The sequence below is a fragment of the Tetrao urogallus genome, assembly GCF_951394365.1.
Source record: "Tetrao urogallus genome assembly, chromosome: 1".
In the NCBI taxonomy this organism is placed as follows: Eukaryota; Metazoa; Chordata; class Aves; order Galliformes; family Phasianidae; genus Tetrao; species Tetrao urogallus.
The window spans coordinates 75,621,879-75,645,953 of record NC_136813.1 but is presented as its reverse complement, the minus strand read 5'-3'; the positions used below and the strand labels follow the sequence as shown (position 1 = coordinate 75,645,953).

Here is a 24,075-nt window from a genome sequence, read left to right as displayed (position 1 = left end):
CAGTACAAAAAAGACAGGGATCTCTTGGAAAGAGTCCAGCAGAGGGCCACAAAGATGGTGAAGGGCCTGGAGCATCTCTCCTATGAAGAAAGGCTGAGTGAACTGGGTCTGTTCAGCCTTGAGAAAAGAAGACTGAGAGGAGACCTGATCCAGGTCTATAAGTATCTAAGGTGTGGGGGGCAGATTGGCGAGGCCGGACTCTTTTCAGTGGTGAGTGGAGACAGGACAAGGGGAAACTGCTGGAAACTGCAGCATAGGAAGTTCCGCACAAATGTGCGCAAGAACTTCTTTACAGTGAGGTGACGGAGCACTGGAACAGGCTGCCCAGGGAGGTGGTGGAGTCTCCTTCTCTGGAGATGTTTAAGACCTGCCTGGATGCCTACCTGTGCGACCTGGTGTAGGGAACCTGCTTTGGCAGGGGGGTTGGACTCGATGATCTCTGGAGATCCCTTCCAACCCCTACAATTCTGTGATTCTGTGATTCTCTGCTATGGAAGTTGGAGGCTGACCTCCTGATCTGATAACCTGACCTGTCATCTGTGGAGGTTTGCTGCTTGCTAGCAGCTTGGGTCTAGAATGTTGTGAAACGGCTGATGAGGCTTGTGTCACCCATAACGTGCCCTGTTGCTCTGCCACCACATAGGCTCTAATGATGCTGTCAGTAGTGACTGCATAGCTCTGGGGCCGTGGTTAAGGGCACAAGTGCCTGGGCAGTTTTGTCCTTGATCTTTTTGGTGAGAGGGAAGTGTGTGAGAAGGAATGGATAGATCCAGCAGGTAAATATTTGCTATGTAGCTAATGTCAGCAACAGAGTTTTAGTTTTGTGACCATGGGGACCCTCTTTGAGGGTAGCTTGAAAAAGATGTGATCCGCCAGAGGGGGACAAAAGCATCTTTGCTAACAGACCAGCCAATCAGATGAGAAGACCTTTAAATTAGTAATGGTGGGGGAGGGAGATAACCAACACTCAAGCAAAAGGTATAAGGAAACAGTAGGGACCCTGTGATCAACAAAACGGAACTGACGGCAACCCATCCCAAAACATACCTGTATGAAAACAAGGAAGTGCCCATAAGAACTATTGGGAAAGCTCTCATGCTCTTTCTGGAAATCAGGATGGCTGGGTTCTTCTCTGAAATATCTGTGCTCTAATGCATCTAGCATGTGGTACAAAGGACCCAAAGCAGTTAGGTCTGACCTCAGAGCTAGTCCTGAACTGGACAAAAAGTCCTCAGAAGGACCCTCTGAGATTCTTCCCAGCCTGAATGTCTTAAGTTTCAGTTCTATTTTGCATGTTAACTTGTAGTGTATGTGGTGCCTCACTTTGTCTCCTGCTGTTTGTGTAGTAGATAGCAGGGCTCTTATGAACATCATGTATGTGGTTATTGTATGTTTTTTGTCTTCACAAAAGAAGCGATAGATAAATATAATCAGCTGTAGCTTTGTGCCTGGGATGTATCTGTAAGTCAGAATGCTCTTTTAGCTGTGACTTGCAAGATCTGGGGGAGGAAGGAAGATGTTCAGCATTGTCTGTGTGACATTTTGGGGGAGTGGAAAGGAATAATTGTGCTTTCCTGTCAGCTTAATTCAGTGCACTCCTTGGGGCTTTTGTAGTTAGGCAGAACATTTCCACGGTCTGTTAGCTTTGCTTTGTGAATTGTGTTGCCTGTTTGATGGCCCGGTCTTGCAGAATTTACGCAGCGCAGTCATTCTTGTAGAAAGCACATACCTATTCTCCTGTTTCTGTTTCAGTGGTTGCAGTGTGAAGGTTGGTGGAACATCCTGGGGCCTGGTTTTCCACTGAAGAAAACGGGGAAGGCATTACAAATACGACTATCTGTGACCTTGCTGGTCAGGCCCCTCCTACAAGATGTTTGATGAATTGCTAAATATAACCGTTGCTACTATATTTGAATACCTCAAATCTGTTCCTTTTGATTCTTCAAATGATTTTTTTTTTTTCTGTCTTTATTACTTCCCTAATTCTCTACTGCGACTTTGCAATATATATTGCCCTGTGTGTGTGGTTTCAGGGGTCCTTCCAGGAAAAGAAATGACTCACCATGTAGTGGTAATGAGCTTATAACCTCTGATAGCAGGCATTCAGAGCGGCCGGAGTATTTCATCTTCACATCCTCTGATAAAGATTTACAAATGAAAGGAAATTTTTCTCCTGTTGGTAAAACCCCATGAGAGCATTGTTCTTGCACCAAAGCTTTGCATTTCTGTGTAAATAACAGTGAACTCAGCATTATACCAGAAAAAAAAAAATTATCTTGATAAATGCTCTTTAATTTATCAGGGATGTATCTAGCAAATTGATGCAGTGGCTTGGGATGCTTGTGTAACCTGTCCAGAAAGAAAATACTTCAAAAGTCAAAGAAATATTGCTAAATGTTTCCAAGAAATAACCCTTGTAATGCTACTAGAGTAGTTATGCTGAAGCTGCACAAACTGAAAAATGTAAGCCAATTGTTGCCTCAGCTGTGATGAGCATTAGTGTGCTTTCCTTTTTTTTTTTTGCCTCCTCACTTAGCAGTTATCCACCAAAATGTTACTGTTACAAGTTGCCTGTTTTATGTGCTTTCTTGCTTAACGAAATTACATTACTTTCACTGATCGGATTGGTGTTTCTTATTCCTTTCGAACGCACAGAAATGTAGATGTACAGTCACTGATTTTGTAATGTGTGTTTTTCTCTTTTAGTGGAGGCGATTGTGGAGTTCGACTACAAAGCTCAACATGATGATGAGCTGACAATCACTGTAGGTGACATAATCACCAATATCAAGAAAGATGATGGAGGCTGGTGGGAAGGACAGCTCAAAGGCAGAAGAGGTTTGTTCCCTGACAACTTTGTAAGAGTGAGTACAAAGTGGAACTGTTCTTGTGTTGTATGTCTATGTTTTGTGTACTATGCTGTTCAGATTGTCAGCCTTGATATCATATTTCTTCAATCCAAGACTGTTGATATACTGCAATATAATATTCCATGGGGGCTGTATTGGTAAGGAAAGACTGATTTATTGTAAAGACAGTATAGTATCAATATCTTGAAAGTGAAAATAACTACCCCTGCCATTCTCTGCTTTTCAGTTGTTATGCCTGGCTGTGTTGTCTGGGAGCAAAGTAATCATTCTAGAGCAACCTATATGTCAAAAGAAATAAAACAATATGTGGTCTTTTCTATGGCGTTTGCAATACTATCTTCTCACTGTAACTGTTGCTTCTTCTTCTCCAGATTGCTTCCTTAGGTTTTCTAGAAGGTTCATATGAATACTTATTGATAGATGAACTAGCTGGGAATAATTAAAGTGGATCTTTTTCTAAACAATTACCTACAAAAAAACTTATCAGAATGTATTGTTATTCGGTATTTCACGTAATCTGCTAAATAACTACCAGTGATACTGATTTGAGGAAAGCCATTCAGAGTTTTAGAAATGAAGAAATATGCATGTATGTCTTTTTTACTGAACATCTTTATGTGTTTGGATATGTTTGCACACATCTTTATCAATGACCTGGATAGTGGGATTGAGGATGCTCCATCCTCACTTGAAGACATTCAGGGCTTGGTTAGATGGGCTCCAGGCAGACTGATCTAATGCCTGATTTAGTGGTTGGCAATCCCGCTCAGGGCAGGGGTGTTGGAACTGGGTAATCTTTAAGGTCCCTTCCAAGCATTCTTTGAGTGTCTCTGGGCCTCCATGATATGTAACTGTAGACCTAGGCTGTTAGTTTCTATAAATCTCTGTAAACCTATCTCTCCAGCTATGGAAAAGAGAACAAAGGCTACAATAAATTACATGAATGGGCTTTTTGTAAATTTGTTACTGCAGTTTCAGAGGGACTTTCCACTTTCAAAGGGTGTCAGTCTTTTTTCTTCTTCTAACTGGGAGCCTGTTGTGTGTTTATACATCTACATGTAATTAAGTTATTTCACTTTTCTTCAAGAGCATTCCATACATCAAGATAATTTGGGACAGTGGTATTTTGGCAAACTTGTAGGCTTTGTAGCGGAGGGACTTGGGAGCCTCAGGTGTTGCAATAGGAAAAAATATACCCACATAGTAATACTTGTTCTCGTCCTTGCCAAGAGTAAAGAATAGCTCTTTATCTGTCAGGCAATAATGAGGAGGAGAAAGTTAGAGACTCAAGGATATGACAGGAGTGAAAGGGAAAAATGGATACCTTGTTTCTTGCTTATCTCTGAAAATCCACATTTTGAGGAAAGAAAGAATTTGGGGACTCATTATGTATCAATAATATTTTTCTTTAACTTTGGTAGACTGCTGTTGTGGTTTAATCCAGCAGGTGGCTAAGCACCACAGCTGTTCACTCACTTTCTCCTCTTCCCAGTGGGACAGGGGAGAGAATCAGGGAAAAAAAAGTGGAACTCATGGGTTGAGATAAAACTATTTACTGTTTACTAACATAGAGAAAAGGATAATAATTATGACAAATCTATCTATCTGTACATAGATAGATGCTATCCTTTTCCAGTGAGCTGCCCTAATTCTGTTCTCTCCCAGCTCCTTGAGCCCTTTGCTGAGAATGGCCTTGGCTCTGTGCAACACTGCTTAGCAGCACCTATAAACATTGATGTGTTATCAGCATTGTTTTTCTCCTGGAGCCAAAACATAACATCATACCAAACACTGAAGAAAACAATTCCGTCCCAGCTGAAACATAAGACACTTGAAAAGTTCTCTGGGATAAAAACAGTTTTCTCTAAGCTTTCTCCTGGCTGATATTTGAAATTTGCTGCTGTTTTTAGGAGCGTAGAATTCAGTGACCTAAATAAATGTGGCCTGTGAATTTCTGTTATGAGAATATCATAACATATGTATGAAGGCAAGTTCTTTCCATTAATACCTAATTTTTATGGCCTCTTCTTTCCAAAATGACTTCAGTCTGTGGTGTCCAGTCAAATGATTAAAAAAATAGTTTGGTTTCAGTCGGAAGTTCTGGAACAACAGTACATGTTTTGTATTCTGTGCTCACATACAGGATTGGTACATTTTTTTTCTCTTTTTTCTTAATTTTTTCTGAACTCAGCACTGAGAGCTGTTTTCTGAAGAACTAAAAACCACATTAAGTTCTTCCTCATTCTCGTATCATGCTTGAAGGCAAAGTCAGATGCACTGTTGTGTAGCTGATCTTTCCCTCTCTAAATTAGGTAACGTGGTAGAAAATACAAGCTTCCTAAAAATGTGATTGGTGAATATCTTCAGTGAAAAACTTCATCTTTCTTCAGTTTTTCTCATGGAAAAATATCCTTAAACATGGGGAGATATATTCACCCGTAACAGCATTACCATTGCTGAGTTTATTGAATGTAATCTTTCTGCCTGTTGAGATTACAAGTAGTTGCAAACATTCTCTTTTGGTTGTCATAGAATCATAGAATCATTTGAGTTGGAAAGGACCTTCCAAGCATCATCTAGTCCAAGTCCTCTGCAATGAGCAGGGGCATCTACAGCTACGTGGGGGTGCTCTGAGTGCAATTCAGTCTGTGCAGTTAGGCTCACTAGCAATGAATTCATGGCTTATTGCAAGGGGCCCTTGCTATTTTCTGGTGTTAGGAAGGTGGCCGAGAGACAGGCAAAAAGGGACACTATGGAGGAATGGTGGAGTTGAATGCAACTCCAGATTTGTGTTGCTTATCAGAACTGGTTGTAAGAGAGGTTGCTTGAGAACATTATTTAGAGGTAAATATGAGTACTGAAATTCTTGAGATACTTTGCATGCTGCTTTCAAGTGAAAGGAATGACTGCTTATGGAAAATAACTTTTCTTTCCTTCCCGTGATTGGTCTTTCCTTTTGAATGAATTTATGATAGCATTCCACAGAAATTGTTGGGTTTTTCAAAAATCAAATGTTTGGGCTGATTTGAAACCACTCAATTAACACGGTCAGGGGGCTCAAAGGGTCGTGGTTACCATGCATTCATACATAAGCTTGGGGAAAAAGATCTACAAATCAAAGATGACATTAAAATAAGTTAACATGAAGTGTTATTTAAGAAAAAAATATATTTTTTCAAGAGTGCTACATTTTCACATGGAAAAGGCTTTTGAAGTTGTCTTCAGCAAAAGTGTATTTAAATTTCACAGAAAAAAATGCAAAGTAAGAGACAGATGTAGAAAAGAAAGAGGAAAGGGGAGGTAGCAATGATGTGTATGCAGTACATATGCATTAGTGCTTTTCAGGGGACTTTCACTGGGAAGTTCTGTCAGAGATGCTTCCTGTTCTCAAATCTGCAAAACAGCCGCTCTGAATTTTAACACAGACACACTTACACCCCCGAACAAATACAGGTTTATACTCTTCTTATGCTCTGCAATTCAGTATGCAAGGCGGAACAGAAAAGGTATTTGTGATTTATTTTCTCTGTCTCTTTTCAGTGCTGATGAATCTGCAGCTATGTTCAGCTGGAAGGTTCTCTGAGAGAAGTTTGTATAAATCTGAGCAAACTGTTTAAGGTGTAATTTACTGGCGTCAGTCACTGCTGTTACCTTGTCTTTGTTAGAGATACTGGTGCTGAATTTGTAAGAAATGTATGAAATATGCATCTGGTCATTGTCTTCTCTGCTTTCTGTATATTTTTGGGTAGAGAAATGTAAGCAGGAATGAGTGGAGGTTGTTGTTCTGTTCCTAGTTATCTGCTTTACTGTTCATTACACAATCAAAAAAGAGGAGGTAGAAAGTGTAGTTACAGTGCTTATTTGTATGGTTTAAGGTTGGTTTTCTGCATCTTTCTAGACTGAAAACTTCAATGTGAAATCCAAAATCGGTACTTTTGTAACCAGAAAATAAAGTAAATAGGGATGATAGGTACTATTCTAGTTTTTCTCTTGTATTTCTTTAAGGAACGGCATTAGGAGGCATTTGGGAGGCTGTTGTTTTCTTCTTGGTCTTGTTTTAACCAGTTCCTTGTGTAAGTTTGCACTGCAGTGTAAAACTGAATTTGTGAGTGCAACAGCAGCTGAGACAGTTAAGATTTTGCTGATAGCAGATGGAGATGTAGAAAGCAGGAAACTGTGGTGCAGTGCCATGCCTTCCTGCTTTAATTTACGAAGCCAATTCTATGTGGGATGAGATAGTGTTACCCTGGTAAACTGAACTGCTATGTGTGACAACCTTCAGTCTTGCCTGCTCACCAGGGGACCTGCAGATATTGCCAGAAGTGGGAGGGGAGGGATTTATTTTTTTTCAGATTGACAAGAAGAGTGGTTGTAGTTATTTTTGAAGTTGTTGAGTATAGCTAGGTTTTTAGAATCGGTGAAACAGGACAGGGGCTTTTGTAACTGCACTGCTGCCTCATGTTGGAATGGCAACCTATCTTTGTTAGTTTTACAAGCAGGAATATAACCTTTCTGGACTGCAAATCAGCTGTGAAATTTCAGAGCTGTTGTTTGTGTTGGATCATAGATACACAGGAGAGATCTTTACCTCTTGTTTGATAGTCATTTCATTTTATTCTCCTTATGTTTTCTTTTTAACCTTCACAACCAGAGGTTCCAGGGGATCATAAACGAAACAAAGAGGAATTCCTTGCAGGAAGCTTGCTTTTGTTTTACCTTCCTCCTGAAACCTCTATGCATTCCATTCCTGGAAAATGTACTACCCATCCCTATTAGTATTGCCTAACACCTTTCTAACAGCTGCCTTAGCATTTGGCCTGTGTGCGTGCAAGAGCCCTTTAAATCCATAGCTGGACTCTTTGTAGGAAAGGAAAATGATCCCCATTGTCCAAAAATGCTTCTGTCTTGGAGGTTTAAAGAAGGGCGACAAGGCTTATGAAGAGCTTGAAAAATATGTCCTATGAGCAGAGACTGAAGGAACTGGGGCTGTTTAGTCAGGGAAAAAGGAGGTTGAGGGGAGACCTTATTGCTCTCTTCCAATATCTGAAAGGTGCAGCAAGAGCGGGGTTGGTCTTTTCTCACTGGTGGCAGGTGACAGGACGAGGGGAAATGGCCTCAAGTTCTCCAGGGTAAGTTTAGGTTGGATATCAGGAAACACTTCTTTACAGAAAGGGCTGTTAAGCAGTGGAATAGGCTCCCCAGGGAGGTGGTTGAGTCACCATCCCTGGGTGTGTTTAAAAACCGTTTGGATGTGGTGCTCAGGGACATGATTTAGCGGAGGGTTGTTAGTTAGGGTAGGATGGTTAGGGTGTGGTTGGACTCCATGATCTCTAAGGTCTTTTCCAACCTGAGCGATTCTGTGATTCTATCCCTTCTCTGCCTTCTGCTCCCAGCCTTCTGGCTGCTGCTCATACCCACCAGATCAGAGAGCCCACTGACTCCTGTCCCTCCTGTTTTGCCTCTGCACCCTGCTACACTGTGCCTGCCTTTCCTCCAGCCCTTGTAGGTGCTGCTCTCCTGAGTGCTCTGAATACCTGTTAATTAAGTGACATCACAGTCAGCCTTGCTGAAATAGCCACTTGAGAAAGCTGTTGTATCTGCTGAGATACTGAGATTACGTGCATACTAAGGGAAGCAGTGTTATTTCCATCTGTGCCTACAAAGATACTTCCTTTATGGATCAGTGAGTTCTTACAGCGTTGTTTCGTTTTGTTTTTTTAATTGGCAGGAATTTGCAATTCAGTTACTCAGGTGTTTGGTTTTTGTTTGTTTGTTTGTTTTTACTGGAAATATTACTGGAATGTACTGTCTGTGTATTTGTCTTTAGGTAATATTTTAGACTGTTGTCATGGTTTTATGATTTTTGGTTGTCGGTATTCTACATCATAACACCATGTAGTGCACTGGGAGTTAAAGAGTTAATGTAGTGTCCCAGCTGTTTCACTGTCTTGGAGGTGAAAGGAGTCCTAGCTGCTTCTTCCAAATTCTGACTGAAACCTATTAAACCATTAAGACCATTATTATGGAAAAACATGAAATAACAGCATTGGTGGAAGAACCTTTCAGATAAGTTCCATCGTGTGAAAATACTGTTCCTGCCAATGGAAATGAGGACATTGTGGAGAAAAACGGCATCACTGACATGCTGTTTATTGTTGCTGTTGTTACTGATTTAGCAACGGTGAAGGCAAAACTAGTTAAGTCTTTCTCCTTCCAGCCCCCGTGCCTTGAAAGGCACAGATCCACCGAGCCAGTTTTGTAGCATGGAAATACAGTTGAGGACTGACTTGGCAGCGCTCAGTTCTTCGAAAGGAATTGAGCACAGAGCAGCAGCACAGCACCAAAACTGCCTGTGGGCTGTGCTGGGTGCTCCGAGAGTGATACAAATAATGCCACGCCTCAACCCGTTCATCTGGCTTCTGGAGGTGGGGATGCTCCCGGTGAGGAGGCTGCCCTGGGTGTTTGGTTTGGAGGTGATGTGAGACTCCTGGGCAGTTGCAGAGACTCACTGCCATTCCCCATCACAGGGAACTGGTGAGACTCAGCTGGGTGGGAAGGCAGCGGTGCTGACTGCAGAGCAGCAGAATGGATCCCGTGTGTTGCTCATGGGGGCAGGTGTGGTGTTGAGTTTGTTGGTTTGATGGCTGAGCTTTGATCTAGGCTTTGAGGAGGGGAATACTGGAGGGGGAATGGAGCGGGAGGCAGCGTTGCTGTCTGAGGCTGTCAGCAGTTCCAGCTTTGTAAGAAGCAGCTTGAAGATCCTATGGACCGTGCAAAAGGAAAAGTATTTTAAATGCGTGCAGTGGTCGTGCGCTGGGCACAGTAATGTGAAGCTTTAGTGTTAATGCTTTTACTAGCTTTTAGTGACTAGTATTTTGTTTTGCAGTACATCAGTAAGCATCTGAATTGGTAGTGTTGGTTGTAATTATACAATTGGCAGAGCTAGTGTAAATTTCAGAGTTTAGAAACAGAATGTACTGCTCTTCGTTCTTTTTGGCAGTATTTTTCTAGTCTGTGTTGTAGTTGCTGATGTTAGGATATAGATATGTATTTATTTAAATATACATTAATATACCTGATAATGTTTTGCTGATGGTTCAGTGTAGATAATATAAATTGATGTATTAAGGAAACTCAATTATTTCCTGATTTTGCTCATGTTTGTGTTTTGTAGCTTTATGAAAGAACTATTATGTCGTACTAAAAAAGGGACTAAGCACTTTTTTTCCCCTTTCCTCCTCTTTTGCTTCCCAAGGCTCCAAGCCACAAGCAGGAAAAGAACCTAATCAGAGCCTGAAAAAAAGGACAGAATGTGCTAGTAGAATTTGTCTTTTCAGAGATGGAGCAGTAATATCATACTTAGAGCAACTGCTGTTTGTTTAGAACTTATGTATATCTTACTATTATTTGGAACTGTGTATCATGCAGGGAATTCAATGTTTTTTGGCAATACCTCTTTGTGTCTGTAAGCCTTACAGAATTGATGGCATTTCTTCAACCTAGTCCTAGTTGGGAGCAAAGATGAGGTGTCCTGACCTTATACTTTCTCTTGAAGCCAATATATGTAATTTTTCTGGCAACTTTCCAAGGTCCAGATGTTATTTTCTCTGTACCTTGTTTATGTGTGGGTGGGATACGTTAGTAGCCTATGCATTTTAGGTTGATTTCTTTTTATGCTTGTTTTGGCAGTTGTTCTTGCTGTTAGAGCAGATTGCTATGAGAAGGTAAAATCTGTAGAGGTGCTTTTGAGCATAGAAATGTCATTAGGCGTAGTTTTGGGTGTTTTGGATTTATGGTCTGTCTGATTTTTCCTACAGGACACAGCTCCCTATTAGAATTCTTAGAGTAGCAGGAAGCATGAGCTCCTAGAAACTGAAGTTCAGTCCCACAGCTATTTGAAGCTAGCACGAGGTACTTGCTGACACTTCTACATTTTCTTGCAATTTAAATACATGGCCTTGAGATGGATTGGCTCAACTTCAGGAAACATTACCCGATTCTGTTGCTTTTATTGTCTGTTTGCATAAAAGGATGTAAGAGAAATAATATTCTGAATGCCTGTGGTGAGGCTACAGCACATATTAATTAGGAAGAGTTGTGTTTGCGTTGAAGCTTAGTCTGACAAATGTTCCATTCACTCCATTAGAACTATGCCAGCCTGTATCTTGACTGCATCTACCAATTACCTTTAATTTGTATTCCTTAAGCATTAAGTAATGCTATCATTAAGAATGAAGGAAGAGAGTAATAAGGACGTGTAAAAAAGTAAGCTGTAGAGGGCTGTGAAACTATCAGCCACTGTAATGATTTGATGACACTGCTTCTGAATATTCTTCTCCTTACCAAGCGCTGTAATTTCTGAACAGTATGTGTGGTTGGAGAGAGGGTTGTTTAGTGCTGCTGTTCTTTTGGTTGGTTGGTTTTTGTTGGGTTTTATTTAATTCTGTGTACAGAAATAGTGTTTTTCCCCCCAGAGTATCATGTGTGGATCTTTTAAGAGCTTTTATGTAACAGTTTCTGTGCTTTTCTTAAAGTTCATGTCAACTGGAATGGGAAACTCTTTGCCTTTATTTGTTACTGGAAGAAGCATGTCGCTCTTTAGCTGTCTGGATATACAGTGTCTGCAAATGTTGCACTTCCTTCCTAGATTTTAGGGGGCAGCTGGCAACCTGATGTTGGAGACCAGATCCTTGAAAGTTCCCATACCTCCTGCCATTACCCAGATACTTTCTACCAGAATTTGACTGGTGCTGCTAGCAAAATTACTGTGTCAGAGCTCTATATTAGAGCTGTTTAGGTTTATAATCAGCAAATGTTGCTCTGTTCAAAACTGGAAAGAGATGAGTATAAGTAAGTTTCTCAATCCATTTTTTTTCCTTGCTCTGTTACAGCTATATGAAATGTATTATTACTTTATATATAGCCAGTGTACTCATTCAGTTGTCCTTGGAGATGACAGAAGTGCAAGTAAGCTACCACCTTGTAACATGATGAATTATTTACTCTGCATCAGACTCCCAGTTCAGTGATGGATACTTAATGTCAGTGGTCAGGATGGAAGGTGATGAGGGATGGAAGAGAAGAACCTGTACAGCATACATTTTTAAACACATGTACCTCACACCCAGGGAGAAGAAACGAGGCAAACCTGCCATTATTATGAGAGATGGTGATGGCATCTACTTTTATTGTTGTTTTCTTGTTGGTGGTAGTGTTTTGGTTTTTTTTTTGGCTGGGAATATTGAGACATAAATGCACCACAGGTTACTCAAAACTGTGCAAGTACCGAGTGTATGCATGTGCTGCTTAGTAGAACCTTGGTTTCTCTATTGCTTACTGCACTGGGACCCACTACTCCCTTTGAAAGATTAACTCCACCCTTGAGTTCTCTGAGCAAGCTTGCAGCCTGTCCAGAGGCTGTAGGCCACTAATATCAAAAACCCTAATTATACATCCAGTTTTCTGCCAGCAAAAAACTTCTCAAAAACAGCAACTTCTTTGATAACTGTCATGATTCTTTACAGTTACTGCTTATTGCCATTGTTGTGGCTGGTTCATGATAACCAATTTAGCTAAGCCTTGTTCTCCCTTTCTGTCACGCTTAGTTGAGCTTTGGATAGTCTACTTTTATCTGTAATTTACCAAGTAAATTGCTATTTACTTAGTAATTGATAATGCAAGACAAACAGAGCCCCCTTTTAACTGGAAATTACTCTCTTCCTACAAGAGCATAGTATCATCCAACTTTCATTTTGTATTTACTGGCTTTTTGGGTGTTTGAAGGTGGGGTTTGTTTTGTTTGTTTTGTTTTGGAAGCTTGCCCTGAGCTGCTTTGCCATGCTGCCTCTAGAACTGCCTATCTTCCCATCTGCCCTCATACTGCTTTCAAGTTCTGCCTTATGTGGCCATGGCAGGTTGGATACGTGGTTCATATATTGGCTTCCCCTATTGCCAAATCACTGGCACACTTGAGTTCCTAGTAGTTGTAGTTAGTTAGAAAAAGATAGTATACAGCTGCCTTTATAATTCTCTGATGTCTTACGTCTCAGTTCTATTTTACTGTTAGGTACAAAGACAAAATTCAAGCTATTTGTTATTTGTACATCCTTCTAGAAAGAGTTATTGGCTTCCCTTCTTTGCAATAAGGAAATAGTGGAAACTTAGTATTACCATGTTAACTGTTGTGAAAAACAACAAAAAAAAATATATCTAAAACTTACAGATCAAAGAACTGCATCTACATCTCAATGAAGCTGTCAAAAAAACTTGCAATGCTTCACCTTGGTTTTAGGGAGATTTGCTTCTTTCTTTGAAAAAAATTGATGAAAAAAAGGATTTTCAAGTATAACCACCTGAAATGCCCTGCTGTACACATACAGAAAGCGTATGATTAGTTGTTTTCCTCTATTCCCAGACTGCTTTATGACCTTCAGTTGATTCTTAATGTTCCACGGTGCACTTTTTTGTATTTACCTTCTTTGATTCTGTGGGACCTGTGCTTTCAAACTGAAAATAACTGAAATCCTATGGTCATGAGTTTGTGTTGATCAGTTCTCATGAACATATAATCACAAATAATGATGGTGAAGTTAAAAACAAAAACTGTTTTTCTGCTGTTTTTAAATATATAAAATAATTGAAGTCCTAGAAGCAGTGAAGATTGATGCTGGCCTGCTAAGGCATCACTCGTATTTTTCCCTGCAGAAGGAAAAACTGAGAACTCCCAAACTGAAAAACTGAGGACACATCCTTCTAAAAACTTGCACAGAAACAACTTCCCCGTACAAGTTGTTCACTGAAGCTTGAACTGCTTCCATGCACTGGTTCTTGCAGGACTGAGCATTGCATTTCATTGTCATTAATCATTCTGCTGTTGTATGTAGAAAACCTTCTAATTTCTGAATTGTCAGCCCATGTGTTTCTAGTGGGTCATTCAAACATTTCAGTTTCAGTTAATATGAAAAGTTTTAGAGAATCTAGGTGTACTGCCTAGGAGAATTCTGAATAAGTTAAGGGCAGAGAATGCCTCATTAAACTGTTGAATTTATCCCTACTCACAATACTTTCAGCAATACATTCGTGTGCCTATAGTGGACAGGCATAATGTGTATACAGGCATAATGTGTGTACAGGCATAATGCAGGCGGTGTGTAAAAACACTACATCTACAGGTAGAATATATATACAAGTTAAAGTTCTGAAATGATTTATAAGCAGGTATGTTGGTTGTCTGTGTGAAGCTTGGGGACAGCTGCAATGACACCCTGTAATATTGACCCCCACATTTCTTTGTGCTAAGATTTTTACCTTATTTCATTAGTGAGTGTTCAGATATTTATAGGAGTATGATTTTTGCTTGGTCCTTTTACAGTGAGTATATTCCACTCTCCTGTAGTTTACTATGGTTCTTGTATTTCCATTAGACCTTTTGTCCTTGTCTTCCCACTCACTCAGCAACTTCTGCATAGGTTTTAATTGCTCACAGTGTACAAGTTATAGGGCTGAAGAACTCTTTCAGGACTTCCTTACTCATGCCTGGAGTTGCTTGTAATATGTTGGTAACCTGCTTTCTCCTTTCAAATTGCAGCTCTAGTGAAGCTGAGTGCTATAAAGAATGAGAGAAAGTATTTATTATAGCTTTGTTAGAGGGTGCTTTTTATTTAAAGACTGGTTATCTCAGTGAAGGATTTCTGGGTCATGTCTCTGAGCCTGTCTGTATGAAAATGGGCTACCAACTACCACTGAAAAATGTGTGTGGAGGGGCAGACAGGGAGACAGGATTTGAGTTTTAACAACTAACACCGTCAGCATTTCCTAATGAGTGTTAACAAATGCATTTGTTTCCTAGTGATGTTTTCAGACATTCATAAAGTGAAAACAAGATTTGCAGGGAGAGGCTAAATTACTGTCTCCTACTAGCTTGCATTGTTGGCAAAATTGAGTAGTTTTCCCACACTCGGAATCCCCTCATCAGATCTGGCAACAAAAAGCAAAAGCGAAGATAAGTACTGGTTACAAGCAATTATTTTTAGCTAATGCTCATTAATATTAGCTGGTTAGACTGCTTGAGAGAAAAGGGAAGTTCACATCATCAGAGCATGAAACATTTTAGCAAGAGTAGACCTGAAATTGAGACAGCAGGATTACTGCTACTCTCCCCTGATCCTAATATCGGTGTGTTACTGAACTTCACCTCAAAGTAGAAAATTTTTTGTATTCCTGATATTCTTTTAGGGAAATGCTCATAAATACGTGTTGTAAAAAAAGTGCCACAGGTATTAATTCAGTGAAAATAATACAGATGCTTTTTTAGGTGTACAAAATTACATTAACATTGCAGTAATTGTCCAGAAAAGACTTCTGGTGCCACAAACAGAACTTGATTTTTATGATGTTATTGATGACCGCTTACAGTATTTCTTCTTTTACACTGTGTGCCTTTCATGAGAACATGCAGTGTGGTGTGAACATCTGCTGCAAAATACATAGCAGAAGAAAATACAAAAACAAACTGTTCTTTGTAAACCTTATGGGTGAGGAAATGCATTGCGGTAGTTTCTTGCATCTCATTTGCTCTGTCTGTACTGTTCTTTCATGGTGTCAAGTCTTAGTATAATGTGTACCAGAATGCTGCTGCTGTGCATTGCCATTTAGTTAAACCATGTACAGCAAGCAAACAGGCTATTCCAGTAAGAGCTCAATCAGTTAAACCAGTTTAGCTAGCTTGATTATGAAAGTGGTGGAGGCTTCTGCAGGTTCAGTTTTACAAATCATATGTGCCATCTTCCAAAAGCAGCTACACTGGGAGAAGTTTGAAAGTAGGTAACAGTTTTAGGAAATCCCCTTCGTTGTTTACTTGTAACGTACGTAGCAGATTTTTGCAATACAGTGCCTTTTTTTTTTCTCCTTCCCCTTTTGAATCTTTTTTTTTTTTTTCCTTCTGTCCAAGAAATTTAATGCTGTCCCTCTTAGCTAGCTTAAATACATTTATTAGCTGCCTGCCTCATTACTTGGTACATTTTCAGTACTCTTGAAAGACAGAGAAATTTAAGGTTTGAATTCTGTGAGTGAGTAGAAAACAGAATGGTTTGTATCCAGATTTTATTATCAAGTGAAATAATTGGGAGTACTGTGATAATGGCAAATGTGTAAGATACTGGACAGAATTTAACATCCTGGTGACTACTGTATGTTACAAATGCTGTCGTAAACTTTTCTTTTGTATTCTGCTGCTCACAGGTGAGAGAACTGGCAAGCAATGATTGAATAGTATTATTATTATAGTTTTATAGGGTTTTTACGTGAAAGAAATACCTACAATGTATCTGGAAAAGCTTCTTTAAAATTAATCCATGGTAAGCTAGCTCCACTGTAAAGACCATTGTGAGAAATGTAACCAGGGCACCCAGTGACATTGATTAAAATGTTAATAAAGCATTTCTGTGTGCTACACAAGTTGTAGCTATGCTAGCACAAAACTGAAATTGTGTTCGGTGATGTGTTTTGAAAGCTTCTCTCTGCTGTGTCTGTTGATGTGCAGAGACAAAAACTGTGCAGTTTGTATTGCATTATATTGCTTTCATGAGATTTGTAAGGGTAAAGCTGTGTGTAAGTGTCTGAGGAAGCACAGGTTAGATCAGGAAAGAGAGTAAGTAGGAAAGACATGGCACAAATTGGGCACAGGACAAGAGATTTATATGCTGGACTTCTGACAGTGTTAGGAAAAATAGCGATCCAGTATCTGCTGACTACACTGTGCATTATTTGGAATCTTTTCCAAAACCTTGCTGATATCCTGCTTATAGTCTGTAGCAGTTCCTTCTTTTTCCACTTACCCTCCTGGATACTGTTCTCGTAAGTTGTACATACCTGTACATATACAACATACCTGCATTTAGGAAAGGTAACTTCTTAGGTTGCATTCTACCACACTGGCTTATGTTACAGGTTATTGTGGACAGAAAACTGGCTCTTACTGGCTCTACCATGAAGTTCTCTTCAGAAAAGTTAGATAGATCCTCCTAAATATATAATACATGGTCCCTTTTTTTATTATCTTGCCTTACAGGATGTGTCTGTTCTGAAGCATACATTTTAATCTGAAAGGTGACAGTTAGCTTAACCACAACTGTCCAATCAGTGCTGTAATTACTTTTGAATAGTTATGTCTTACATGACTTCATTTCCTCTTTCCCTCACGTGAGTGCTTGGTCTGTGTTATGATTTATTGCAAAAGTACAGATAGTTTTATTTGCAGTGTTCTGGTTTGGTGAGTCCTATTTTATTCTGTTGAGTTTCGTTCAGTCTAGTTCATAGCTCCTTCCACAGTATAAAGCATTCTGTTCCCCCATCCATCATTGCTGCAATCTTGGTATCTGAAAAACAAGTGTTGTTTTCATTCCTACATCATTTAGGTAGAGTAGATGATGCATAGCCTGGAAGATAATCGCTGGGGAGATTTTTTTGTAAAAGAAAAATCATTGTTCCCAGAAAGTTGGACAATGTCCTTGAGGCCTAGATAGAAAACAGATGTAGTTTGTGCCTTCAGAAGGAGAAGAATCTGGGGAGCACCAGCCTCAACATCTCCAAACATATAAAGGCCAAGAAGGCAATTATGGAATTATCAGCGTGTAGTTATGAAGGTGAAATCATGTCTGGTTAACCTGAATGCCTTCTATGATGAGATCACTGACTTTATAAGGATGAGATAGAAATTGGCATTGTTGATACTAAGTTTAGGAAGGCTTTTGACATCCTCCCATAGTGTCTTCAATGACAAACGTTTGAAGTGCAGACTAGTAAATGGTCAGTGTGGTGGAGTGAAAACTGACTGAACTGCAGAGCTTAGTGTTTTGATAAGCAGTGTGAGATCCAGCTGAAGGCTGAACTGGAAGTGTTCCTCAGAGGTGGGTAATGGGGGCTACTCCTGCTTAACATCTTCACTAATGACCTTGGATGATGGGACAGAGTGCAGATGATACAAAACTGGGAGGAATGTTAGTCAAAGCAGCTGGTTGAGACGCCTTTCAGAGAAACCTTAACAAACTGGAAGAAATGGTCAGACAGGATCTTCATGAGCAGCAGGAAATAGTGAGTCCCACACCCAAGAGGAATAACCCCGTGCAACCAGTATAGGCTGGAACTGACTGGCTAGGCAAGCAGCTTTGGTGAGAAGGACCTGGCGATCCTGATGGGCACGAAGAACGTAAGTCAGGAAGGTGTGCTTCCTGAGCTACATTAGGCAGGGCATTGCCAGCAGGTGAGAGGGGTGATCCTTCCTGTATACTGAGTCTGCTGAGAAAAACCTGGTGTGCTGTGTCTGGTTCTGCATTCTCTCATACAAGAGAGGCATGGATGTGCTGGAGTGAGTCCAGCGAAAAGCCATGAAGACAAGTGGAGGATTGGAACATCTGACATAGAAGAGGCTGAGGGATATGGAACTGTTTAGCCTGGAGAGGAGAAGATTTTTGTGACCTGAAAATGTGTCTGTACCTGATGTGGAGCCCACCTGCACATTAGAGCCCATCTACAAATTGATATGCAGTGAGAGGATGAGTGACAATGGGCATAAATGGAAATACAGAAAAACACACTTAAATGTATGAAGAAAAATATTTTACTGTAAAGCTGGTCAAACAGTGAAACAGGTTGCCTGGAGACATTATGGAGTGCCCATCCTTAAAACCCAACTGGACAGCCTTGAGCATCCTGCAGTAATTGACCATGCTCAGAGCCAGAAGGTTGGACTAGATCATTTCCAGAGGTGCCCTCCTGCTTCAATAATTCTGTGAATCTGTAAAAACAGTTTTATTTCTGTACTTCGGCTTTATAGAGACAGTTCATGTATGAGTTAGTAAACAGGAATGCAAGTTGAAATATGGAGGATACGGCTCTGGGCCCACCTAGAGGCTGTATCTTGTGAACAGGGGATGCCTTTTTTGTATAATCCCATGGAGTGCCTGTTTTAGTTCCCACTTCTAATTATATCTACTTTTTTTTTTCCTTTAATGAGCAGCATTTTTCACACTCCAATTAAAAATGTACCTTTCCCACTGCTTACACACATATGCACTTATGCCAAGAAAGAAGATTTAGTAACATTATGAAATTGTGATTCTTGAAGCATATGAATAGGCTGAATGGACTCCAATGCCTTTAGTTGTTTTTCGCTTTTATCTTAGCTTCCTGAATGCTTTGCTGAGCTTTTGTGCAATATGCTTTTGTCTCTCTCCTTTCTTTTCCTATCTAAAACTTCTGAAGTGAGGTAACTGAAAAGGTGGGGTGTTAACTCATTGCAAGTTGTAAGTAACCTGTTGTGAAAGTACACAGCTACACAGCGAGGAGTTATCTGCATTGCATGAAGGGCAGCAGTTTTTATTCTTGAATAGAAGCCTTGTCTGATGGAAAAGAATCAACAGAGGAGAGTGTTTGTAAGGAACTGCTGGAGAATATTGTATACAAGAAAGTATAAATACCAGAGTATTAATCAACCACAATTGAGAGATGTTATTCTAAGTAGCTTCAAATTACTTACAAGAAAGAAAGGCCTGCTAAATGTGTTTGTACTGAATTATTTATGAATGAGAAAGCAAGAACATAGGATGAGTTCAAAAAACATCTTTTTGGTCATAGGCCCAGTCCCCCTAATCTTGCAGACACCCTACATAAATTTATCAAACTTCATCTTTGTTGCAGTTTGAAGAGTTAATCATGTGACAGCCCTCCTTGCCCTCAGGAAAAAGGAGAATGGAAAGGAAGAGGGAAAAATCTGATAGGATAAACTTAATTTATTAAAAGGAATGTGACATAATACAGAATAATCACAGAATCATAGAATGGTTTGGGCTGGAAGGGACCTTCACGATCATCCAGTTCCAACCCCCCTGCTATAGGCAGGGACACCTTCCTCTTGACCATGTTGCTCAAAGACCCATCCAGCCTGGTCTTGAATGTTTCCAGGGAGGAGGCATTCACAGCATCACTGGGCAACCTGTTCCAGTGTCTCACCACTCTCATGGTGAGGAATTTTTTCCTAGTATCTAGTCTACATCTACTCTCTTCCAGTTTAAAACCTTTTCCCCATGTCCTGTCACTACATGCTCTTATGAAAAGGTCCTCCTCAGCTTTGCTGTAGGCCCTTTCAGGTACTGGAAGGTTGCTATAAGGTGCCCCAGAGCCTTCTCTTCTCTAGGCTGAAAAGCCCCAGCTCTGTCAGGCTGTCTTCGTAGGGGAGGTACTCTAGATCTCTGATACTTTGTGGCCCTCCTCTGGACCTGCTCCAACAGCTTCTTGTGTAGGGAACCTCAGAACTGGATGCAGTACTTCAGATGGGGTCTCACGAGAGCAGAGTAGAGGGGCAGAATCTCCTCCCTCAGCGTGCTGGTCACGCTTCTCTTGATGCAGCCCAGGATCCAGTTGGCCTTCTGGGCTGCAAGTGCACATTGCCAGCTTATGTTGAATCTTTCATCAACCAGCGCACCCAAATCCTTCTCATCTGAGCTGCTGTCAAGCCATTCTTCCCCCAGCCTGTATCTGTGCTTGTGATTGCCCTGACTCAGGTACAGAGAACCTTACACTTGGCCTTGTTGAACTTCATGAGGTTGGCATTCGCCCTCCTCTCAAGCCTGTCCAGGTCCCTCTGGATGGCATCATCCCTTCCCTCTTGCATGTCAGCTGTACCACTCAGCTTGGTGTTGTGTTTATTTTCCATATGCCTTAGTAAGGCCTTCAGGAGGATCTGCTACATGATCTTGCCAGGCACAGAGGTGAGACTGAGACTTGCCTGTTGTTCCCTGGATCATCTTTGCTTCCCTTCTTGAAAATCGGGCTTATGTTTCCCCTTTTCCAGTCTGTAGGAGCTTCACCAGACTGCCACAACTGTTCAAATATGATGGGTAGCAGGTTGACAACTTCATCCTCCAGTTTCCTCAGAACCTGTGGATGATCTTAACAGACCCCGTAGACTTGTGTGCCTTTGGGTTCTTTAGATGATCTCGAACCTGATCTTCACTTACAGCTGGTAGATCTTCCTTCTCCAAGTACTTAATAGTGCCCTACCGTGTTGTCCCTCCAACAGATATTGGGGTGGTTGAAGTCCCCCATGTTTTGTGAACATGAAGCTGCTCATATCTTTTTGTAGGGGACCGAATCCACTCGGTCTTCCTGATCAGGCAGCCTGTAGCACACTCCCACTACAATGCCTCCTTCCCCTGCCTTCCCTTTAACCCTAACCCATAAGCTCTCAGCTCCTCATCTATCCCCACGTGGAACTCCATGGACTCCAGCTGGTCGTTGATGTAGAGGTTAGCATGCCCTCCGCTTTTCCCTTGCCTGTCTTTCCTAAAGAGTTTATACCTGTCTCTTCCTGTGTTCCAGTCATGAGAGCCACACCACCATGTCTTTTTATAGTTTCTCTTGATATTCTTCAGGTTGCTAGCAGCTATTTCACTGGTGCCTATGTGAAACAGCAGCAGTGGATAGTAGTCTGTGGGACATACAAGGTCTGGCAGTCTCTACATCCCATCCCTAATGTGGGCCCCTGGCAAGCAGCAGACCTCTCTAGATAATGGGTCGGGATGACAAATGGGTGCCTCTGTAGTCCTCAGAAGAGAATCACCCACCACTATCATTTCTTCACTTTTTCTTAGTTGTGGTAGCTGTGAACAGGGAGCTGGTCTGGCTGCCTTACTTATCTCTGATTACTAACCTGTTACTTTTTCCTTCTCAGTCTGCAGAACCATGAAGTGGCTCTGCAGAGGCACCTCAGGCATTGGGGCAGACTTCTTCCTTTTGTTAGCCGTTCTTGTGACAATTTGCCATTTCTCATCAGCGTTGTCTTCCTCTCCAACTGGATGTGCCACAGGAGGAGTTTGGGGCTGCTTAGCCCCAAACTGTGGATTTAAAGCAGGTTGCACGTGAATTCGTCTGACTCCCTCCATTTCTGCCTCCAATTTGGAGTAATAAATCAAAACGAACCAAAAATAAAACTGGAGAAGGGAGAGTCCATTTGAACCTTTATCGACAGGCCCTCCACTGCTTACCTTCCAGAAAAGACTAGAGAGCTCTTTCCCTATCACATGGAATTCGAATTCTTGTGAGGACTTTTCAGAATTGCAGTACATCCCAGTGTATCTTCCCCTGGGAGAATCAGTATTCACAAGACTGCTGAGCACGAAACAGCTCTGCAGTGCACTGTGTCTATGCACCCAACAAGCTGTTATGATACGGAATACTGATAAAACCAGGACAATGTCTAAAGTAGTCTTTTTGCTCTTCTGTTAGAAATATTCCCTTACACTTTAGCTTTACTTTATTAGTGACCACTTTTTATCACTTTTGTCGAAGCATTTTCCTTTGAGTTAAGGTGGGTTTTCTTTCTTTTCACATGATGTATGTGGTTGGAAGGGATCTCAGGGATCAAGTTTCAACCCCCCTGCCAGAGGCAGGGCAGCCAGCCGCTAGGTTAAGTACTGGATCAGATTCCCAGGGCCCTGCCCAACCTGGCCTTAAACACCTTCAGGGACAGGGCATCCACAACCTCTCCCTGCAGCCTGTTCCAGCACCTCATACTCTCTCTGTAAAAACCTCCCCCTGACATCCGATTTAAACCTCCCTTCCTCTAGTTTACAGCCATTCCCTCTTGTCCTATCATCAATCCTGTTTGTTTTTAAACAGACATTTAAGATGCTTTCTTTGCTTGATATACTGTTTTATGTTCATGTGCTGGATAGAAATGGCCTGATAAAGAATGATATACATAGCATTCCATATTAAGCCTCATGGTAATGTATGTTGACTTTGACTCATCTGTTATTCATCTAACCATTTGCTATTGTTTTCAGTGGCCTGTAAATCAATTTGTGGTCCTATACTTACCAAATAGACTCAAAACAATGTGAGAAAAAAAATCTGCAAATTGTTTTGAAATACAGATCGCTATTTTCAGTGGCTTTTTCTAAATAATGTGAACTGATGTAACATTCTTTGAAACTTGTCCCATTATAAGATTAATTTTTAAAGCTCTACATCTATGATACTTTGAATTTTTCCACGCCATCAAGATTACTCTCATCTCATTAGCTACTTGATGTACATTTTGGTTTTTTTCCTTCAGTGCTGCTTTTTACCAAAACTGATTTTGTGTGTGTGGACTGAATCTGTCAGGCAGTGAACCATCTGCACACTATCTAGTAAGCAGGATGCAGGCTGGAATGAGTTTTGTTAAAGACATCATATATGGAGATAAGGTTTTTCATTCTCCTGGAATAGCCTCCATTTTGTGGTTCCAGTAGAGCCATCTTTTCTGTATAACCCCCTTTCTTTTACTGCTAATTACGTTTTCTTATGAGATCCTTCCTTCCCGCAGTCAGAGAATTCTCCAGCTGTAACAAGAGGAAAGAAGGATTTAATAATTTAGATAAAAATGATGGAGTGAAAGGGGAAAGAAAAATGATTGTGGAAGACAAAAATTGCAGTGTGTATGGGACTTTATATGTCTTTGTGGAGTGATTAGAATAATTTGGCTGCCAAATGAATCATGTCTTCTTTTGTCATTCATGGAGAGCTCTGCTAAGATAAAAGCCTCTGTATGAACAAGATCTTTTCAGATTGGAGCATTTGATCAGCCTGTTCTATCTTGAAGTAAAGTTTATTTTCAGCAGCCATATTCTGAATATGTTTTACATGTGTGAGGGATGCACGGAAAACAAATCTTGCAGTAGAATTTAGTCCCTGAGGACACTTGGCAGAGACATAGCCATGACTAACTCTGATCTAGATTGCACTTAGAAGTGGAATAGTCGCCTCTCCTGCTTGTAAACCTAGGATAAACTTGCAGGGAACTGGTATTAGATTGGTACTAGACTTCAGTTGTAAAATTTAAGAGAAGTAGTGAAATTCCAGTGTTGCAGCACAGGAACAATTTTGTTATGTCTCTGACAGCCAAAACAGATGACCCATGTTAAAATAGACGGAAAGAAAAAAAGGAAAGGGACAAAAAGAACTACATACGGTGTTGTCTTTGAATTAATAATAAGGACTGAATCTGAGAAGGGTGACTGAAACGGAGTGGAGAGCAAAGATATGCGTTAAGGATAAAATATTCTGGGTTAGGGCACCATAACCCAGGATAATATGCAGAGAAGTGTAAGTGCTATAAAATGAACAAAACAAAACCAAACAGTAAGAAGAAAGTAAACTGGAGTAA

The 24,075-nt window shown here is 40.7% G+C and overlaps 1 protein-coding gene across 3 annotated transcripts in view; it reads left to right on the top strand.

The window, feature by feature from the left end:
* SH3KBP1 (SH3 domain containing kinase binding protein 1) overlaps positions 1 to 24,075 on the top strand; it is a gene marked incomplete at both ends in the record, with an annotated part of 217,316 nt that overhangs the window by 20,188 nt on the left and 173,053 nt on the right. For 2 of the 3 annotated variants that reach the window (XM_079541896.1, XM_079541895.1), the window contains one exon: positions 2,707 to 2,864. In XM_079541896.1, coding sequence (XP_079398022.1) covers positions 2,707 to 2,864 — 158 coding nt within the window. Of the gene's footprint in view, positions 1 to 2,706; positions 2,865 to 24,075 lie in introns of those variants that run through there. The other variant, XM_079541897.1, reaches the window with a different exon arrangement.